This window comes from Phocoena sinus, chromosome 1 (assembly GCF_008692025.1).
Source record: "Phocoena sinus isolate mPhoSin1 chromosome 1, mPhoSin1.pri, whole genome shotgun sequence".
NCBI lineage: Eukaryota > Metazoa > Chordata > Mammalia > Artiodactyla > Phocoenidae > Phocoena > Phocoena sinus.
Genome location: NC_045763.1, coordinates 14,933,903 through 14,953,746, shown reverse-complemented (window position 1 = coordinate 14,953,746; position 19,844 = coordinate 14,933,903). Strand labels below are relative to the sequence as shown.

The 19,844-nt window shown below is 48.6% G+C and overlaps 1 protein-coding gene across 3 annotated transcripts in view; it reads left to right on the top strand.

The window, feature by feature from the left end:
• Positions 1–19,844, top strand: part of CAPZB (capping actin protein of muscle Z-line subunit beta) — a 136,112-nt gene that overhangs the window by 52,360 nt on the left and 63,908 nt on the right. For 2 of the 3 annotated variants that reach the window (XM_032625613.1, XM_032625605.1), the window contains exon 2: positions 6,907–6,996. The exons of the other annotated variant lie outside the window; for it this stretch is intronic. In XM_032625613.1, coding sequence (XP_032481504.1) covers positions 6,907–6,996 — 90 coding nt within the window. The remainder of the gene's footprint in view (positions 1–6,906; positions 6,997–19,844) is intronic. 3 annotated transcript variants of the gene reach the window in all.

Genomic DNA, 19,844 nt, shown 5'->3' with positions numbered 1-19,844 from the left:
CTGGCCTGGGGCCCCGGGCTGCTGCAGTCAGACAGCTGAGGCTGGAGCACGGGGCTGGCCGGGCAGCTCACTTGAGAGTCACAGGGTCTCTTCATCTGGCTTTTCCACCTGGGCTCAGTAGCTCTTCCTTACAGCAAGCCTGCCTCAGGGCAGTTGTTGCGCTGTTTACATCGCCGCTTGGGGCTTCAGGCGTGGGTGTTCACCAAGCAAGGTGGAAGATGATGCTCTTTTCTGGCTCAGAAGTGACAGAGGTGAATCCTGCTATTCTGTGTTGGTAAAAGCAGTCACAAAACTCTCCATTCCAAGGGGAAGGGACGCGGACTCCACCTCTCAGTGGAGGAATGACAGTCACGTTATAACGGGGTGAGGGGGTGGGAGAGCTTGCTAAGGAACCGTAATCCGCTTCACCTTCTACGACACGACAGTATTCCTCTCAGTCCTCTGTGGGAAAATCTTCCGGGGCTCCTAATCCCTTCTGGAGAAGCACATTTTAAACTTTTAAAGGCCAAACAAGCTGTACCTATAAAGTCGACAAACGCAGGACGGCTGGGAGCACCGAGGTTTTGTCCCCAGAGCCTTGGAGCTCCGTGGAGCCCGGAGCCTGGTGAGGACACCACTGCCCTCAGAGGGAGGGTTTGGCTGTAACCTAGACTTGCTGTGGGCCCGGAATCAGGGCCACACCCCACTGCGTTGCCTTCCTCCGAGCGCGCCTCGGCTCTCCTGGCCTCTCCTCGTCTCACTGCGCCTGCTGCCTCCGTGTCTGCCCGGGGCACCCCTGCTTAGCCCCTGATAACCGGTGCGTGTACCCCCTCTTCTGAGGCATCTTTTGCAGTTCCCTGTACCACTCATGGACGTTTGTGAAACGTTTTTCATTTTTGTGGATTGGTGTGTTTATTGTATTAAGCTTTTTTGAGTCTATTGCAGGTTGGGACATGTCCTGTTCTCTGCATCCCCACCTGGGGACTGAATAGCTGTTGTTAGGTGATAATTTCCAAAGTAGTCTCTGCCTTTTTAGTTCATTGAGTAGGCCAAGTTTCACAGTTCTGCAAATTGCTGGCAACACTACCCAGTGTCTGAAAATTCCTTAGTAGATTTTTTAAGCTGTAGTGTTTTATTTGATTTCTTATTCTGAAAAATTGTTCTAGTCTGTATTAACAGTTGTTTTACTTGTTGTCATTTTTAAGCAGTTTGTGTGTTTCTTCCAGTCATGTGAAAAAGGAGCAGAAAGTGAAACATTCCCCAGCTCAGTTTATATTCTGAAAAAACACAACCAAAAATCTAAACCGACACCTTGAAGCCTCACCAGCTTAAAGCAGGGGAGCTGTCCCCTCCGTATTCTGACATCCTAACAAGGACTCATCTTCTGTCTTTTTCTGTATAGATTTTGACTACACCATAAGTTCCTGGAGACAGGGACTTCATTATGTTAACCATTCAGCGTCAAAAACAGTGCTTGTTACCTAGGAAACCCTCAAATAATTATTGAATGACTAATTGAATGGGCAGAGAATTATGGAGAGTGAAGTGAAATGGTCATTCTTTTCTTCCCCTAAATTTTATTTATTTATTTATTTATATATTTGGCTTCATCGGGTCTTAGTTGTGGCAGGTGGGATCTTTCGTTGCAGTGCCCGGGCTCTTCGTTGCAGTGTGCGGGCTTCTCTCTGATTGTGGCGTGCGAGCTCCAGAGTGCATGGGTTCAGTAGTTGCAGCATGCGAGCTCAGTAGTTTTGGTGCTACGGCTTAGTTGCCCCACGGCATGTGGGATCTTAGTTCCCCGACCAGGGATTGAACCCTCGTCCCCTACATTGGGAGGTGGATTCTTAACCACTGGACCACCAGGGAAGTACATCATTCTTTTACTATTTACCTTTCAACCTGGAAAACGCCACCCATGGAAGGTGGAACTGGGAAAGCTCGTTTTATGAGGGAAGTGTCTAGGATCAGTTAGGGTTTCAAAGGAGCCATCACGTGGAGAGACCTTGGTCATGGGGTGGCAGTATACAAAATAATGGAAAGCCGGGAAATCCTAGGAATATAATTGATACATGAAGAAGTGCACATCAGTGTATTGTGAGCTATGCCTCATCTCTGCAGCTTCTATGTCCCATTGCTCTAGACATCACACTTGCCTCGTATGATCATATGCCTCACATGATAGGCTCTTTTGTGGATGGTTCCTTGAGGGTCAGGACTAGGTTTCGTTCACTGGGCCTGATTCAGGGCCTGGCCAATGGCCGGCACTCAAGGCTTGGTTGTTGAATTGAAACCTAGTTGTTGGCCTGCAGGGGGCTGTTGAAGGGCAGGGTGGGTGTGGTGGGTGCATCTGTGCTTAGACTGGGCTACAGTGCACAGCCCACTAGAAGCACTCTTAGAGGCCCTCTCCCCAAATCCCAGACCATGAGGTTAAGTGAGCAGACTAGCTTGCACAGACATCCAGCGACAGGGCAAACTTTGGACTCTGAGCTCCTAATTCCCAATTTCTGTCCTTGTTTGCTCTTGTTTGTATTTTTTTCTATTACCTTTAAAAAATATTAAGTGAAGTGAAACTGTGACAGTGAAACAGAGCGCTCAGAAATAAACCCATGCATATATGATCAATTAATTTATGACAGAGGAGGCAAGAATATACAATGGGGAAAGGACAGTCTCCTCAATAAATGGTGTTGGGAAAATTGGACAGCTACATGCAAAAGAATGAAACTGGACCCCAGTCTTACACAATACCCAAATATCAACTCAAAAATATTTAGATCCTTGATAACTATAAACGAACATATTAACATATATGTAAGTTTAAGCAACATGATATTATGAACATCCTTGAATCCATTATTCTGTGCAAGACTTAGATGAATAGCAACTTTCGTCTTCCCCTAGTGGCTTCCTGCCTTATAACTATTCTTCTCACTCTTCTGAATTTTGTATTTAACATTCTCTTGTCTTAGCTAATAAGAAAGAAAGCCTTGCTATATTGGTTTAAAATACAGACACACACACACACACGCACACTGTGCGTGTGTGTGTGTTTATCTAAATAACAGTTCAGGATTGCTGGGTTTTGAGCATCCTAGGTAGTCCCCTTGGACTTGCTTCCCCTCCCCCACCATCATTCTATTTCTGGGGCCACTCATGTTGTTGTACATAGCTGTGGACCATCCATGTTTTCTTCATTCTCTTGTGCTATTTCCCGTTTGGGACCCTCAGGATTTGGGATGACCCCACCCCCACCCCCCAAGCCAAGGGCTCCAGTTAACTCTAATTTTAACCTTTCACAAGCTGTCATTAAGCTTGCCCATGTTGCTTGGCTTATGGGAAGCTTTTAGTCATTTTCTAATTTAATGCTAGTTAGACATCCTTAGCCTTAGAAATTTGTAGTGAATATTTCCTATTAAGATTGTTGGGATTAATGCAAGATACAAGTTAGACCATTTTGCAGTAGTATTTTAGTGCTTTCAACTCAATCCAGTCAGAGGACTGTCCAGAAGGAAGCCTTCACGCTACCGGCACCCTTGGCGGGTGCGGCCGTGGTCAGCGTATTGGGGTTGGGGGCATGTGAACAGGCTCCTTGGAAGGGTTAAAATAGTGTCTTTTCATGTTGATCTTCTCTGGTCAAGTTATGACTTTCCTTTTCCTAGATAATACACTACTCAGTTTCTAGTTAATCCCTTCTGAACATCCCACTGTGTTCTGGATTAAAGATTCAGTGTAGGATTACTTATTGCTGGTGGGAATGGAAAATGGGACTGCCATTACGTATGCCTCCATATCGTTTTCCATGGTGGCTACACCAATTTACATTCCCACCAGAAGTGTAGGAGAGTCCCTTTTTCTCCACATCTTCACCAACATTTCTTGTTTCTGGTCTTTTTGGTGATGGCCATTCTGACATGTGTGGGGTGTTGTATCATTGTGGTTTTGATTTTCGTTTCTCTGATGATTGGCGGTGTTGAGCATCTTTTCATGTGCCTGTTGGCTATCTGTGTATCTTCTTGGGGGACTCTTTTTTTTTCCTGATATTGAGTTGTAAAGCTTATTATATATTTTGAATATTAAAAAAAAGATTCAGTCAAACTACTTAAAAGGTGTAAACTAATGGGCCAAAGACCTTAACAGACCTTAACAGACATCTCACCAAAGAAGATATACAGATGGCAAATAAACACATGAAAAGACACTCAACGTTACATGACGAGAGAAATACAAATTAAAATGAGGTGCCATTACACATCTATTAGAATGAATGAAATCCAGAATTCTGTTATCGCCAAAAGCTGAAAGGCAGGTGGTGCAACAGTAACTCTGGTGGGATGCAAAATGGCACAGCCACTTCCAAAGACGGTTTCGCAGTTTCTTACAAAGCGAAGCTTACTCCTACCACACAATCCAGCAATCACGCTCCTTGGTGTTTACCCAGAGTAGTTGAAAACTAATGTCCAGGAACTTCCCTGGTGGCCAGTGGCTAAGACTCCACGCTCCCAATGCAGGGCGTCTGGGTTCGATCCCTGGTCAGGGAACTAGATCCCACATGCCGTAACTAAGAGTTCGCATGCCGCAATTAAGACCTGGTGCAGAGGAACGAAGGATGGGAGGGAGGGAGGAAGGAGGAAAACTAATGTCCACACAAAAAGATTTCTGGGTTGGGTCGAGTGGGGCAAATGTTATAAAATACTTACATTTTAAAAATTAAAACACGTGTTTGCACACATACACAGAAAACGCTCCCAGTCAAATGTGTACTATTGCATATTAAACAATTCACAGGTATTAATCAGATCATCCCAACAAGCCTGTGAAGTAGACACTATTCCCATTTTATGGATTATTGACCTTAAAAATAAAACAGCCAGTTATTTTACCAGTAAAATGGATTTATTCAGCAATTGCAGAGAATTGCAATTCAGGGATGGAATAGCAAAGACTATAGGCAAGTCCAGAAAACAAAGGAGAGGAACATTATAGAGAAAAATGAAGTTGGGGTAGGGGGGTTGCTTAGAAGGAATGTCCATCAGAGGAAGGCGAGAGTTCAGGGTGGTGATGGCTTCCCATTGCCTGGGCTCGCTGCTGGATAAGGAGAAATCTTTCCTCCTGCTGGCAATCCAAGGTCCCTCTCTTCCTGTTGGGATGTGTAATTGATGCCTAGTGCTGGTGCTCGAGAGCTCCCCCTTCTGGCCTCCTGACTCCATTTTAAATGTGGTTTCCTTTATTCGGTTTCACAGGATAAATAGAGGTTCCTGGAGGTTAAGAAATTTGCCCAAGGTCCAAAGTTAATGAATGGCAGAACAGAGCACTGAATATAAGTCTCTCTAGTGTCAAATCAGTTTATCTGTGTTCTTGACCCTAGAAGTGATGTTAAAATGTCTTCCCATGTCAGCTGGCCACACCCATGTCCCCGTGGTCTTGGCTGGCATAGAAGGCACGGCACAAGTAGGGAATACCTGGTTGCTAGAATGTTTCACTAAGGAAAACAAGTGCTCTAAGGTTTCTGGAGTGTGTGTGTGTTTCTTTGCAGGGTATAGCCAGTTTGTTGTGTGTCCCAGAATAAACTGTCACCGATAACCATCTTGAGCAGGGGACAGGTTTTTTGTTTTCGTTTTCTTTTCCAAAAACAGCCTGCTGTATATGCCACATCGATTTACCTGGGAGTGAAACTGCTTCCAGTTAACTTATGTGTTACGTCTCTAGTGTATACAAAGTGGGTCCTTGCGTCCCCCAGCCTGTTTGTGGTTGATGTACCTTGAAGTGCAGATGTTTGGATTCAAAGGTTATATTTCATTACCGCCAAATGTGGCATTTCCAGGATTACCTTGTACACTTTATAAAGATTCTTAAGCGTGTTGATGTAGGGCTTTCAAAAATCCTGAGATTGGTCTGAGCAGAGCAGATTCAGGATACAAATCAGGTAGTGCCTCTGGCTAGTTGTGTTGGGGGCTCCATGCGCCTTACTTGCACTTCTTAGCGTTGCGTGCAGTGGTCTTCATCATTTTCCTGGGCCCACCTTTCCCACCTTATTTCTGGTTGCTCCTCTGGAGCCTCTGGCCTTCCTTCTGTGTTACAGCCCACTGTGCACTGAATCAATACTCTGCACCCTGCCAGACGCTCTACCGGTCTCACCCCCGCTCAGTTCCTTCCTTCCTCTCTCCGTTACTTATTGCGTGTTTACGGTGACTGGCACGTGGTGGCTCTCCGTAAATATCTGCAGCATGAATATCAAATGAAGAGATTATCGTGAGAACGAGGGCAGTCTTTATCCTCCCGCGCCCCTGCGGCTGCACCGACCCCGATTTACGCACTTGTTCACTTTGCCAGCGAGAGCGAGCTCTCGACTGTAGGTGTTTCAGGTCTTGGTCTGTTTTGCCGGGACCTGGCACCTGGGAAGATGGGCCCAGCCTCAGCAGAATGACTGAAGCTCTTAAACGTTTGTGTGCATCTTGCCGCTTGTTCTTTGCCTGGCTTTGTCCCTGGCTTGGAGCTCATCAGGGAACCTGGTCAGGTGACATTTCCTGACGTTCATGTCCAGGTTACAGCAAAGAACAGCGCCTAACCTGCTGCTCGAGCCTGATCACTGCAGGACCAGTTGGGAGTTAAAACGTCTGCCGGTCTGGAGAGCTGCTGAAGGAAGTTGATGAGGCTTTGAGAGGTGGACTGAGCAAGGCAGCTTTCCAGACTCTCCAGCCCACTTCCACATGCTGAACTGTCTTTTGGATGCCTCCACTTGAGACAGACACTGCCATCCGGGAGGGGCTGGCTAGTCTCCCCCCAGGAGCTGTGCCAGAGGGCCCACTGCAGACCTCTTTGGTCTCAGGGTACCTGGGCAAGCTGCAGCTGCCAGAATGCTTTTGAAAGGGGGGTTTTGGTGTTTCTACTGGCAAAGTGACCCAGACACTCCTGTTTCTCCTTTGACAGAGTGATCAGCAGCTGGACTGTGCCTTGGACTTGATGAGGCGCCTGCCTCCACAGCAGATCGAGAAAAACCTCAGCGACCTGATAGACCTGGTATGTGCCTTGTTCGTATGGTTTTCTTTGGGGCTGGGGCTCGTACTAGATTGCTTTTGTGTACCCTTTTCCACACACAATTCAGATCACACGAGAAACCTCCTCTGTCTCCAACTAGACATCACCACTGGGTTATGAGATTCCTCCAGAGAGGAGATGGGTTTCCTATGATTGTCATTCTTTCAGTGCCACCTATGTAAATCGAGCCCAAGACAGGAGCTCTAAAGTGGATACTGCCTGTTCCTTTCCCCCAGCTGCCTTCTTTTCACTCTTAGAAGCTTACCTTTAGGCCTAGGGAAGAAGAGGCCCCACAAATCCAGCAGGTGTTCAGCAGTGCCTGGCTCCAGGCTTTACTAGTCTCTTTGCCATTGTGGAAGTTTCTCCAGCCAAAGCAGTACAAAAATCTAGCCTCTCAAATGCTTTGGTGGCTTCACTTCTATTTTGAAATGGCATAAAACACAAAAATGGGCTTTTAAAGAGCTCATCACATCTACTTTTTAAAATATTTATTTGTTTATTCATGCATATATATGGAATGATTGGTCTCAAAATGATGCCAGAGATTAACCGGCACCGTAATATTGCTCGAAAATGTTCAGAGTATTCAAAACACCTGCAAAGCTATGGTAAGTAACGAAAAGAAGTAAAACACAGTCAGGCCCCAAGAGCCAGCCGAGTTAGTAGATCATTTGGCCGGTGAGTTCTGGCTCCGGGTCAGAACCTGAGCCCTCCCAGGTCGTCCTCTGTTCTTTTCACTGTGTTCCCCATCTTCTTGGATGTAATTATCAATTGCCAAGCATTGCTCATCCACTAGATGTCTTTTAAAATAGTAGCTTGAAAACTTGTTCATATGCTGTGTGATACATTTAGTTCCGTTGTATGCTTTCAGAACAGTTTTACTAGGGGAAAACGTGACTGCAGGAGCCTCATGTCATTCACAGGTAACTCTCCCCGCAGCAGTCTGCAGGGTCCGTTGTGCAACTCTTTGTGTATTTATAGAGACACAGACTCCCAATGAGAGGCAGCTCATTGAACAGAGCCGAGCCTGTGGATGGAGTTGTCAACTTGCTTGCTTTTCCATGTAATAATTCAGGAAATGAGGTGGAGGAGGTTTCTCAAGGTACATAGCCCTGATGAGAAAGCCAGCTACAGGTGCTTGTGATGGAAGCACCAAAGCTACTTGCCCAGCCGTTTTAGATGACTGTTAAAGAACAGAATGATGAATTGTGATGCGAGCGAACCCACCATATGCCCGGAATGGTGGGGGGGGGGGAGCGGCGGGAAATGCCACACCCAGAGCCCCGGGGCAGGGGGTGGGGGGGGCGATGTAGATGGCTGAAGTGGCCTTGATGTAAAGAAGAGGTCTGGCCGGCAGGCGCTTGCTCCTGTCACTTCTTGCCCTGTGGGGTCTGATGCTCTGTGGCTTGTTCTCAGATTTTTCTGGGGGTGCCGTATGTACATTTGGAGCTTTATGTGAAAGATCCTAATTTTTAAACATTGGCTCAAACATTGGATGGTCGTGTGAAATGTGAGTCAGAGGAGCGGTCTCTGTTGGGAAATGATGGAACATAAAGTTGGATGGGTAGGAGGTATCCTTGGAAGTCGGCAGGAGGGTTGGATTTGATGTGGAATTGTTGCCGTCGGCCCACATCCTGCACTTTGGACACGGTGTGTTGTGCTAAGCGTTTTCCTCGCGCTTTAGCTCTCATTTAACTCTCAGCAATCCTGTCAGGTAGCACCGCCAGACGCAGCCTCGGAAGTGCGGTGTGGCTTGTTTTTCTTGGTTGGAGAGTTTTGGTTGAGCAAATGCGGAAGTGGGTGGGTAGAAGCCGTGGGTGGGTCAGGTCCCTGACCTGGTCAGCTGCAGAGGCTGACGCTGCGTTCCCACTGAGCATGACAGTGTGCCCGGCTGCGTTTAAATTCAGTTATTACTGTACTTTAGAAATAGACCAAGAATAGAAGTAAGAGATGAGCAAATTTTTCTCAGTAGAGTCTTCTTGGTGTTTCACAGGCTATTTTGTTCTTATGGCAACTGAAGTGTCTTCCTATAGCTGTGTTGCTTCTCTGTGACTCGCTCGTCACTGTTGCAGAGATGTGTGTGTAGCTCCTTCTGTGGAAACCTGGTCAGCTGGTATACCAATTGCTGTCTATACCAATTTTACTTGGGCTCAGCAGGGAAATTACAGCATTGATGGTGAATGAAAGAGCCGTGTCAAGAGCCGTCCTTCACCTTGGCCAGATAATACTGGGTGAGAGAATCGTCCTGAGGGTTTAGTTTGCAGGAGGACACTTAGACCCAGGTTGACATCCCACACTGTATCTGTCCCTGATGTGCGATGTGTAGTATGTGACGTCCCAGAGATGACTGTCAGAGTGCGCTGTTTTCCCACTTGTAACATTGTCATCTGTAGAATGTGACTGGAGAGGGGGTGGAGGCAGATGTCGGTTGTGGGGTCGGCAGCTACCGTTTGTTGAACACCTGCTGTGTTCTCTGGACTGAGCTGGATGCTGCTGTTTGTGTTACTTATCATTTCATCTAGTTTTCACAGTACCCCTCTAATGCACATAAGACCGCTGCACCTTTATTGGATGACGTAGACTCTGAGGAAGAAGCAGGGTGGTACTCTGGCCAACCAAGCAGCACCGGGAATCCTCCTGCCAGGATAACTGCTGGGTACCTTTAGGTCGAATCACTTACACTCAGAGCAGCAGATTAAATATGGTGTGTCTCCCTCATCTGTCTGTCTTTCCTGTTTGGGGGGGAAATGTTAAATAATTTAATTCATTTCTAATCTGAAATATTTTAAACATAGATGTATTATGGAAAATAATTTAAAGTTCACATAATTAAAAGAAAACCAGAGACTTGAAAGACGTTCCCTACTTTGAGCGGGGCCACTCAGACTGCGCAGTTCGCCCTGGTCCGCTGCTTCCTGGAGAGCCTGGGAGGCACCGACTTGCCCTCGCCAGGTTGTGCAGGACCCGCCTTGAGCCCCATCTACCTCCAAAGGCTGAGCAAGAGGCCGTGATGGACCCCCATCATCCAGGATGAGCTGGGGAGTTGGTATTCTCATTAATTTTTTAATTTGAAGTGTGATGAGTTTCGAAATGGAAGTGGAGCCTGACTTTTCACTGAATTAGGGTCTGGTAAGGCATGGCCTCGTTAAAGCTATACTGACGTGCTTCAAACGCCGTTTGAGGCCCCCGCTATGCACTGTAACGCATAAGGAGCATTTGGGTTGGTTTCGTAGTCCTGGAAATTACTCCTTTGAATGTTTTTCTTCCATCTTCCCTGGGAATGACTGGTTTTCGTTTTGTTCTGTTTTTTGCTGTTGTTTCTTTTTAACTGGATTTGCAAAATTCTTTCTTTCCTGCAAGAGCCCGTTGGTGCTGAGTGTCCCGCTGTGGCTCTGAAGTTCACTTGTAGTTTTAGTTCCTTCCCAAAGCTGTAATTTTAGAAAACTCGCCCTGTCACGGGTCTCCTAGAAGCAGTGCATCCGGGCCTTTGTTCCGTGTAATCTGGGATCAGTCAGACGTTTTCAGAGCGGCTAACGCGCTGGCCCGGTGCACAGCACTGCGGTCACTCCTCCCGTGCTCACCTGCCGCAAGTAATGACGGGGAGGTGGAGGTTGTATTTCTAAGACTGACGAGAACGTCCGGATTTGCCAGCAAACCCCACGAAGGGAACGGCCTCGCTTGGATGTCGGCGCCAGAGAAAATGTGGGGAACTTATCCGGTCCACCAGTGGTCCAATTACAGGGGAGTGTTCAAGAGAAATGTGGCGTGTGCTTGGCAGCTAGGCCGAGGCAGCCCGATTATCAGGCCAGATCGGTTTTCTTTTCTCTTCTTTCCACTGGCAGAGCTTTCGCTGCTTGGAATTATGATGCCTGCTCTGGTTGGTGGGAAATGACCTTCCTTTGCAAGATGGCCAAAACATCATTTTATTACATATTAATCCCATTGTGCTAGAGTGAAGCCAGCCGAAATCCGTTGTTAAGCTGTTTCAGAAATACCCACAGGTCCGTGTGGGCCAAGAATCATATGGCATTAAGATGCTCCCTCGGCTTCCTAAACTTTCACCTTCTATGGCTTTACCTGCACACTGGCAGCAAGAGCCAGAACTTCTCCGCTGGGGTGTATTTTGAGCCCTGAGCTGAGGAAGGAGTTTGTTTCTGCAAATTGGCACCCAGCAGGCCGCCGTCCTTTACCTTTTTAAGAGCAAACCAAAAATAGACCTAAATCTGTTTTACCAAGTGGAAGAGTCTTTGCTTGCAAATGTTGGTCACTTCATTTTTATTTATTTATTTTTTTTTTTTTACTATCTTAACCTGAGTTTTGGCAACTCAGGTTAAGTTTGTTTGTTTGTTTTTTTAATTTTGGCTGTGTTGGGTCTTCGTTTCTGTGCGAAGGCTTCCTCCAGTTGCGGCAAGCGGGGGCCACTCTTCATCGCGGTGCGTGGGCCTCTCACTGTCGTGGCCTCTCTTGTTGCGGAGCACAGGCTCCAGAGCGCAGGCTCAGTAGTTGTGGCTCACGGGCCTAGTTGCTCCGCGGCATGTGAGATCCTCCCAGACCAGGGCTCGAACCCGTGTCCCCTGCATTGGCAGGCAGATTCTCAACCACTGCACCACCAGGGAAGCCCTCAGTCACTTCATTTTTTAATTCCTTCTCTCTACTTTGCTTATAGCCACCCGAAGATCCAGCTCTTGGGTGTCCCCCAGCGAGAGGGAAAGCACCCAGGCCATCCCGCCAGGCCTGTGGGTTAGTGGTGGAAGAGCCATTCTGATGCTCTGACCAGGGAGTTGAGAACTTGATCGGTTTTCATTTCAGCATAGTTCTTTTTAGCGAGCAGAATTGCCCTCCAGAAATAGAAAGGGCCAGCCTCAGCAGTGCCTGTACTTTGAACAGCTCACAGAAACTGTCCACCTGTAGGTAGTGCAAGGTCCGCAGGGAGATTACCACTTGACAGACTAGAAGGCTGGCGTGCACGGGGCGCACCTAGACGTGGGGGATCCTGAACCAGTGAGTGGAGACCTCCAGCTGGTGCTGCCAAGACCTGCTCTCCGTGCGGGAATTAGCCCGTGGAGCCAGGCTCACACTCCTTTGTGACTGAAATTGAGGCTGATGTTATTACTTAACAGTCATTAATATCATTGATTATCTGTCTCATCTCTGCTAAGCATTGTTAGTTTCCAGTCCCTAATAGCTGAACCTAGGAAATCTGGAACTGATTTTCCCAGTGATAGCTGTGTGGGGTAAAACTCACAACTCAAACTCAGCTCTGTCCCCAGAGGTTGAAGATGTGCCGGGCCCAGGGACCTTAAGGCCAGACGTGATCTGGTTCATCTGTGGTCAAGAGGGACCAGGCCCGTATTTTCTTCTTGCCTGGCTTCCCAGTTACCGTCACTGTTTAAAATAGTCTCGTACCAGCATGTTTTCCTCCTTTGTTTCAAAGACAGCATTTAAAATGTCTTCTTTCTGAAGAGGTCTTAGACTAAATAGGCGAAAAGTGAGTGGATTCAGTTAACACTTACTGAGCACCTCCTATGAATCCGACACGGTGCCCGACCCGGGAAGAAGTGCAGCCTTTCTTCCTCGTCTTCTCTTCCACAGGGAAAAAAAAATGCTGGGATCCTAGAGCTTGATCCGTGATAAAAATGACCTTGGCCGGATCCTCTCAGCCCTTGGGTCTGGACCAGCTAATCAGCTCTGAGGACAACTGTCAGGAGTTGCAGAACTGAGTTATTCTTCCTACAAGCGTTTAACATCTCCCTGTGCCAGACACCATTCTGGGTGCCGGGGGTACGAGATGAAAGGCCTGGCTCCGCAGAGCTGATGTTTAGTGGGGAATTCAGGCAAGATTTTCTGGAAGGCGGGAGGCTTGGCCACGCCAGCTTTGCACGCTGTACCTCCGTCACAGATCACAGCAGGCGTGATTATTTGTCTTCACTTCTGCGTAGAAGTAGTCTCGGCTCTCCAGTGAGTTTCGCCCTCCCTTCTGCCTCCTTGCTGGCCACCTTCCGCCTGGCCTCTTACTGTTTCTCAGATTCTTTTCCCAAAGCATTCCTGACAAAGTGTTCCTGACAAGAGCAAACACTTATCTTTGGAGTTTTGAGGGCAAAGCCAAAAGTGGCTGCCTCTAGCAGAGAATTTTATGTTTTGTCTTTTTAAAAAAGAATTGCATCCCAGTTCATAACATGCCCACATGCAGGACATTTTAACATAAAAAGAACGCTTTCTTCACCGAAGCCTTGAGTCCAGTTGGCTCTCCAGGAAGTACGGCACTGCATCCCAATGCCCTGGTGCTCTGGGACCTTGTTGGAGATGCTCAGCCGGGCTTTGTGACCGGGCCTGCCCACAGTGTTTCGTTTCCCTGCTGTCGGCCCCTGGGAGCCGAGGGGAGAGGGGCTCCCGACCCTGGGGCCAGGGCTCAGTAGGCCCGCCAGGCCCAGGCGAGCACCTGGGCAAGTTGCCTGTGGGTTTCTGTTGGAGGTGGGAGCACTTGGCTTCCACTCTTGCATCTGTGGTGAGGTCTACAGGGAACTGTTCTCCCCCGGGCCAGATGTTGTCTTTGGAGCAGGCGCAGGGGAATGGATGGAAGAGTCGGTAATTATGCAGGGACCCCTGAAAACAGTCTGTCGCACTGATGTTTCTGAGCTCGTTCTGAGCTTTCCTACAGGCAACTGTGCTGCAGTTTCGGTTTTACAGGGCGAAAAAGCATTCCAGCCAAGGGCCCCCAGCAGTATTTTAATGAACTCCATCCCTTGGAAAGTTGTGGTGAGCCTTTTCATGCAAACGTTTTGCTCTTTGAATGGACTGCAGCTGTAGTGACTAAAGCAAGGCCGAGGGAGAAAGCGGACCCCGGACTCAGGGTGCTGGACCGGCCCTCTGTTCCCCACCCAGGGTGTCTCTGCGGAGGGAGGTGGCCTTTCACGACCCCAGCCTGTTGCTGAGGCGAGGACTCTGCCACCTGATGGTGATTTATGTCAAGGTGGAGCTAGGCAGCCCTTCTAAACTAGGACTAAATGTCATGATTTGCTTAGAAAGAGGAAACGGGGCTTCCTGGGGGGCCCTCACCCGACCCCCGCCCCATAGATATGGCCGGAAGTTATTTGAAATTCTGATGAGTTCTGTTATATGCAGAATAACAGACCCTCATTTGATCCAGTTAAGGAGGACGTGAATTGCCTCCTGAGCATGCAGTCCAGACCTGTTAAAACTTGAAACAGAATGAATAAAGGAGCAGAGTACAGGGTCATTTGCTTTCTTGTGTGTGTGTGTTCCTCAGGGAGCAGGGGCGGCTTTGCTCCCGGAGACTCTCCTGAGCATTCTAGAACCGTCGAAGCAGATTTCCCACTACGGCTGTGGGCTTGAAATTCTCCAGAGCTAGGTAATTTGAAAGTTAGTTGTCTCCCATCCCCTTTAATGTCAGCCACCCAGTGGTATGCTTTTGTTATTTCTCATAGGATATTATAGAGTTCAAAATAAAAATTATTTTTTGTTGGGTCTCAGATTTAGAATTTGCTTCTCCCCTCTTTTCATTCTTCATAAAATCTTTTTCAATGGATGACATAGGAAAATAAATTGCTTTTCATGGAGATCCATCAGATGTCAGAAGCGCTGATATATATGGTCCTCGTTATTAATACATTTCATCCATTACCTTGTTTAATCTCCACGGCCGCTCTGTGAAGCGAGTGGCGGGGGGGGGGGTGTCCCCTTTTATAGATGAAACTGAGAATGCCCCAGCACCCGATGAGTCCCATACCTGCTCCGTGACCGAGAGGAGAGTGTTGTCTGTTGAATTGCTGTCTTTAAAAATGAAAACATTACAGTATGTCATTTCTCATAGGTCCTGCTAGGGCCAGACTGTCTTCTAAGGTGAAACTATAAAAGACATTTGTGATGGGGGCAGGGTAGGCACCGTGGAACTTGTTAGGTACCTCAGGAGAAAAGACGTGTAGAATCTCTCTTCTGTCTCTCCTGGTATGAAGCCCCTTCAGAGTTTGATGAGCAAAGAAAGTGCTGCCGATTCTGCCTGGCCTGGCTGTTGGAGCAGTTGTGCCGAGGTGACTACCTCCACCCCCAAAACACACACACACACACACACACACACACACACGGTGTGCACTGTGTGTGTTGGGGGGTGGCGTGCTCCTTACAAAAGCATGTTGCACAAACCCAAGTAGTATGTCCCTATCTCTTCTTTCAGTTGATTAAGCCAGTCTAAAAATTTTAGGAAAAGCAAGTTCTTGCACTGCAGGATCTAAAGGGATGGGTCCGGAAAGTGACTGCTTTTAAATCGAATGTACCAAAGTCAGCATACACACCAGCATAAACCGGTTAGAATATCTAAGGTGCCAGGGGATGGGAGGGCAAAATCCCACTTGTAACAGCAGAACGACATGCCACCTAGGAACAGGCTTCCCACAAGGCAGGTCGGCCGTGCGTGAAGAGCCTGCACAGGTCGGAAGCAAGGGCAGAGCGGATGCGGTCCAAGAGCTCAGAAACAGGCCCCGGGATGTAAGAACTTAGCGTGTATTACAAGTGACAGTCACAGTTCAATGCGAGAAAAGAATTGATTCTTCAGTAAAATTGCTGGGACGGCTAATAGTTTTGAAGGAAAACAAGCTGAATACCTATTGCACGGCATGTACTCATACTCCTGATGGATTAAGGAACTAATATTAAACGAACATGAAAGAATCAGAGGGAAAACGTCAATGACGTTTGATGTTGAGATGGGGGGGAGCCTTTATAAGGCGTAACAGCTAATGCCAACGTGATGGCTTTGAAATATGCAAATTTAACTTAAAAGTTTAATTTAAAAAAACCTTAAAAGGCAAAGAACAAACTCTGAAAAATAGTTGTAGCCTCTGGCGAAGACTGTATCTCCTTAAATCTTCAGCAAACACCTTCCGAGGTTGTTGCTGTCATCCGTCCCTACTAGGCGGAAGCAACAGCAGGGCCTTCGGCAGCTTGTCCAGGGTCACCAGGTAGTGGTGAAGGAGCCAAGCTGTGAACCCAAGCAGCCCAGGGCCCTCAGCCGCTGTGCACTGTTGCCTCCACTAATGAGAAAAGTAGGAATACTGTGGGGGGCAGAGCGAAGATGTACGGGGGGGGCCGTGCAAAGGCCTAATCCACAAACGAAACAAGATAGGCTGGCTGGGAGAGTCTCCTTCACTGCTGACCCGTTTCTGCTCAGTGGATGGATTCTATTTCCTCCTGGATGCAACTTACACTTTTCCCGACTTCCATGAAATTGGTCAGCTCACCTTGGTGTTGAGTCTCTTGAGGAACAAGGACAGCAAACAATTGAGGAAACGTGGCGCATTCTAATTACCTTCTAGGAGCTTCTCCTCCAGATGGTCATGTTAAAGCTTCTGAGAAGTCCTGCAGTTAGCAAAGGAAAAGGGAGAAAAGAACCCATTTTCCTTTAACTCGGCATTTCTCTAACTCGCTTTCATGCAATCCACTTTGGAAAACACTGGTTTCCTGGAAAGGTTCATAACCTACACGTCAGATGACCTGGATTCTAGATCCTTTTGGGCAGTGGTCCTAAGTGTGATGTTTAAATTTTCATAACTGTTTGGTAAAGTGTCATGGAAAGAAACAGCTTTTCTTGTTGCTTTTTTCAAATAGAGAACTAATTCCTTCAATAGGAGAGAGAAAGCGCTGCGTACATTAAGCAAGTCTTATTGGAAGCCAGGAGGCCTGGGTTGTGGCTTTGGGTGCCACCAGCTTGCTCTGTGACCAGCAGGTGTCTCTGGGTCTCCGGCTCCTCCTCTGTGAAGTGAGGGCCAGATGGTCTCAGGCCCAGAATCTGACTTCTGTTGCCCAGCACTAAAAAACATCACCATGGATACCCTGTGTCGATGTCACTACTTTCAGGGTCCCCTTTTGCTGGCAGAAGAGGCATCGATTTCTCTCGGGTCTCTGAGAACATAACCTGCCCCGAAGGGTAACTCTGGGGAGAAAGGCGAGCAGGTGGGGCCCCTGGCACCCCCCCTCCCCGCCCCTCTGGTCAGGCAGAGCGAGGCGGACCCAGCTTGAATCCCTCCTCGGCCGCCTTCCAGCTTTGAGGGGCAGGTCACCTCACCTCCCAGAGTTGCCTCCAGTACACAAGATTGGCATAAGAAACCTGCGTTCCCGGGGCAGTGAGGGCTTGGGAGTGTGTATGAAGTGCTAACGTGTGCAGGAAAGACAGGTGCTTAAAAAAATGCTCACTGATGCTTTTACTACCTTCACTGGCTTCCTAGGACCTGTTGGCTTAACCCCCCGGGTTCTGCCTGCCTAGGGGCTGTGCCCTGACGTTCCAAGCAGCCTTCCTGGCTGTTTTCACAGGTGGACACAGCCCCGGCTTTGACTTGGCGTGGGGGTGGGGTGTTATGACCCAGCTTACCATTGTAAGGACTTGATTGGTTTCACCTGGAAGGGAGGCGGTGACGAGGCCCTCCATTGTAGATGGGCTTGAACACCCACCGCTCCCTCACCCGCCACCTTTCCTGAGTTCTCAAGTTGGGATCCCCGCACGGAAAGCTGGGAAACGCCGTTGCCCACCACTCCAGAGCCGTTGGAAGGGGCCAGAGTCAGACTGTGGCTGACGGGCTTCGTGACTAGTAATAAGGCCTGTCATTCCACAGAGGCGGGGGTAATCTGAGAGCACACTTCTTGGTCTGCCCTGGCGGGGCGTGGGTCTCTTCCGCTCCCCTTGCTCATTGCTTGGGCGGCCACTCTTCTCACTGCTCCAGGTACTCGGATGGTCTTACGAGGTGGAGAGGGGTTTTAAGGTTGATCTCAATGTCCAAGGACAAGCCAGCTGGCATTGTCACCTGCCAGGTCATTTGACCTCATGACCTTCACTCCAGCCATCCAGGGGTGCCACCCAGGTACCCCCCTGTATATCATCCAGTACAGGCCAGCTGCGAGCTCTGAGTCCCCAGGATCCCTTTCTCTATTATCCAGTGTCGTGCTTTCTCACGCCTTCACTTGCATTCACTTTACACTTGCACCTTATCAAGACTGCTCATTTCTTGTCCCTGGCTTGAACCCCCGTCTCTAGTTTTTATCCCCCTCCTCCCCGCTGCCAGTGTAACCCCCAGGCACCCCTTTTCTCCAGCTGGAGAACCCCCAAGTCCATACCTGAGGGTCTTTCATAGGCAAGCGGCAGTGGTCCTCTAGTCCATGGTTTCTGTCCCCTCTTGAGCCTCTCCTGAGTCTGCTGCTCGTGCTGGGGAAGCTATTTTAGCATCTCACCTGCTCTTGCCTGTTCGTACCCCCGGTGCGTGTGCCACCAGCCAAGGAGTGGAAGTTTGGGGGGTGGGCTGGAAGCAGAGTGCCCGTTTATTTTGCACTCTCCTTCGAAACAGATTGGTTATCTAATGGTTCCCTTCTCCCCGTCCCCCCCGCCCTTACCCTGCCATTTGCCAGGTTAAAGCAGCCTATTTTCGTATACTTGGAGATCAAGCTTCTGTAAAATTCTTGGTTAGGTGTTTTTAGGGCAACTCTTAGTCTGAGACCGGATGGCCAACATGTCTCCTAAGGAGCAGTGGGATGTGATCCAGTTGAACGCCTTGCAGTCTGAAGCCCCAGCCAAACTCTGCTCTCATCTTCATCACGTCTTAGCTGTGTGTCCTCGGAGCCTTGACTTGCCCGTCTAGGAGGTGGGCCTGACGACCCCGACCTCGAGAACTAGAGATCGTGTGTGTGAAGCTTTAGCATAGTACCTGGCTTAGAGGGGCTGCACGGGGTTCTGAGGTCATATCAGATTTGCACGAGTGCAGTGTGGTCAGTGTGCAAATGATAATAAAAACCGTGCTGGTCTCCTGGCTTGAATTGATAGCCATCAGATGCCAGAGACTGTTCTAGACGCTTTACACATCTACCACAAGGTTAGTCTTCTGTAGTCCCATTTTACAGATGAAGAAACTGAGAAACTGAATGAGTTGGTCAGAGCCTCACAGCTGATTAGTAAGTAGCAGCGTCAGGGTCCCCCGGCCCATCCAGTCAGAATCCTGCCCTTCTCCTGCCTGCTGGCTCTGCCCACAGCTCCCCCAGGAACAGCTTTCTCCTTGTCACTGCGGGTCACCAGCGGACGGCTGCCTCTGAATGCAGATATTGTCACAGTAATTAGCACCAGCAAGAGTGTAGCTTTCCCCTTCCCACACTGACGGGGCGTCCTGTTCGGGTGTCTGTGGTTTAAGCCGAGATCCTGACGGAGACAGAAGCGTCCACGGTAATGCTCACATGGACCCCACCTCCAGGCAGCAGCTGCCACCACCCAGCAGCACCACCGTCCCTGTTTTTTTGTTGTTGTTGGGGGATTGGAGGCTTCCCATTGCTCGCATAAAGGAGTAAGAGCTTCAGAAAGGGTGCAGGGGTGAGGGATGATTCCGCCCTCCTCCATTTTTGGGTCAGTGGCCCTCATCAGCCCGGACACTTCTTATTCATTAGTCGGACGGTTCACGGGTGCCCCTTTGCCACATCTGTTGCTGCCTTCCTGGGCCCGTCTCACTCACAATTAAGGTTCATTAGAGACCCTGTCAATCACAACATGCACAGAACCTGCCTATGAGAGGCCTCACGAAGGGGCCGTCCAGCCTGTGGCCCCCCTTTGCACATGATTACCGACCAAACTCTGGATGTGTGGTGAGCAGGAGAAGAGGTATGAATGGCACTTGTGACACTCCAGACTTTCGGGTCCTAGCGGGCCTGTTACCTTCTATGTAATTGAAACCTTCAAGCTAAGAGCAGAATTGATGTTAGAGATGGTGGTGGTAGGAGTTATGTCAGATGGAGGCTTTGGAACAAGTATTTGACAGCAGGCTACTCAGAGGAGAGATTTGAAGCCA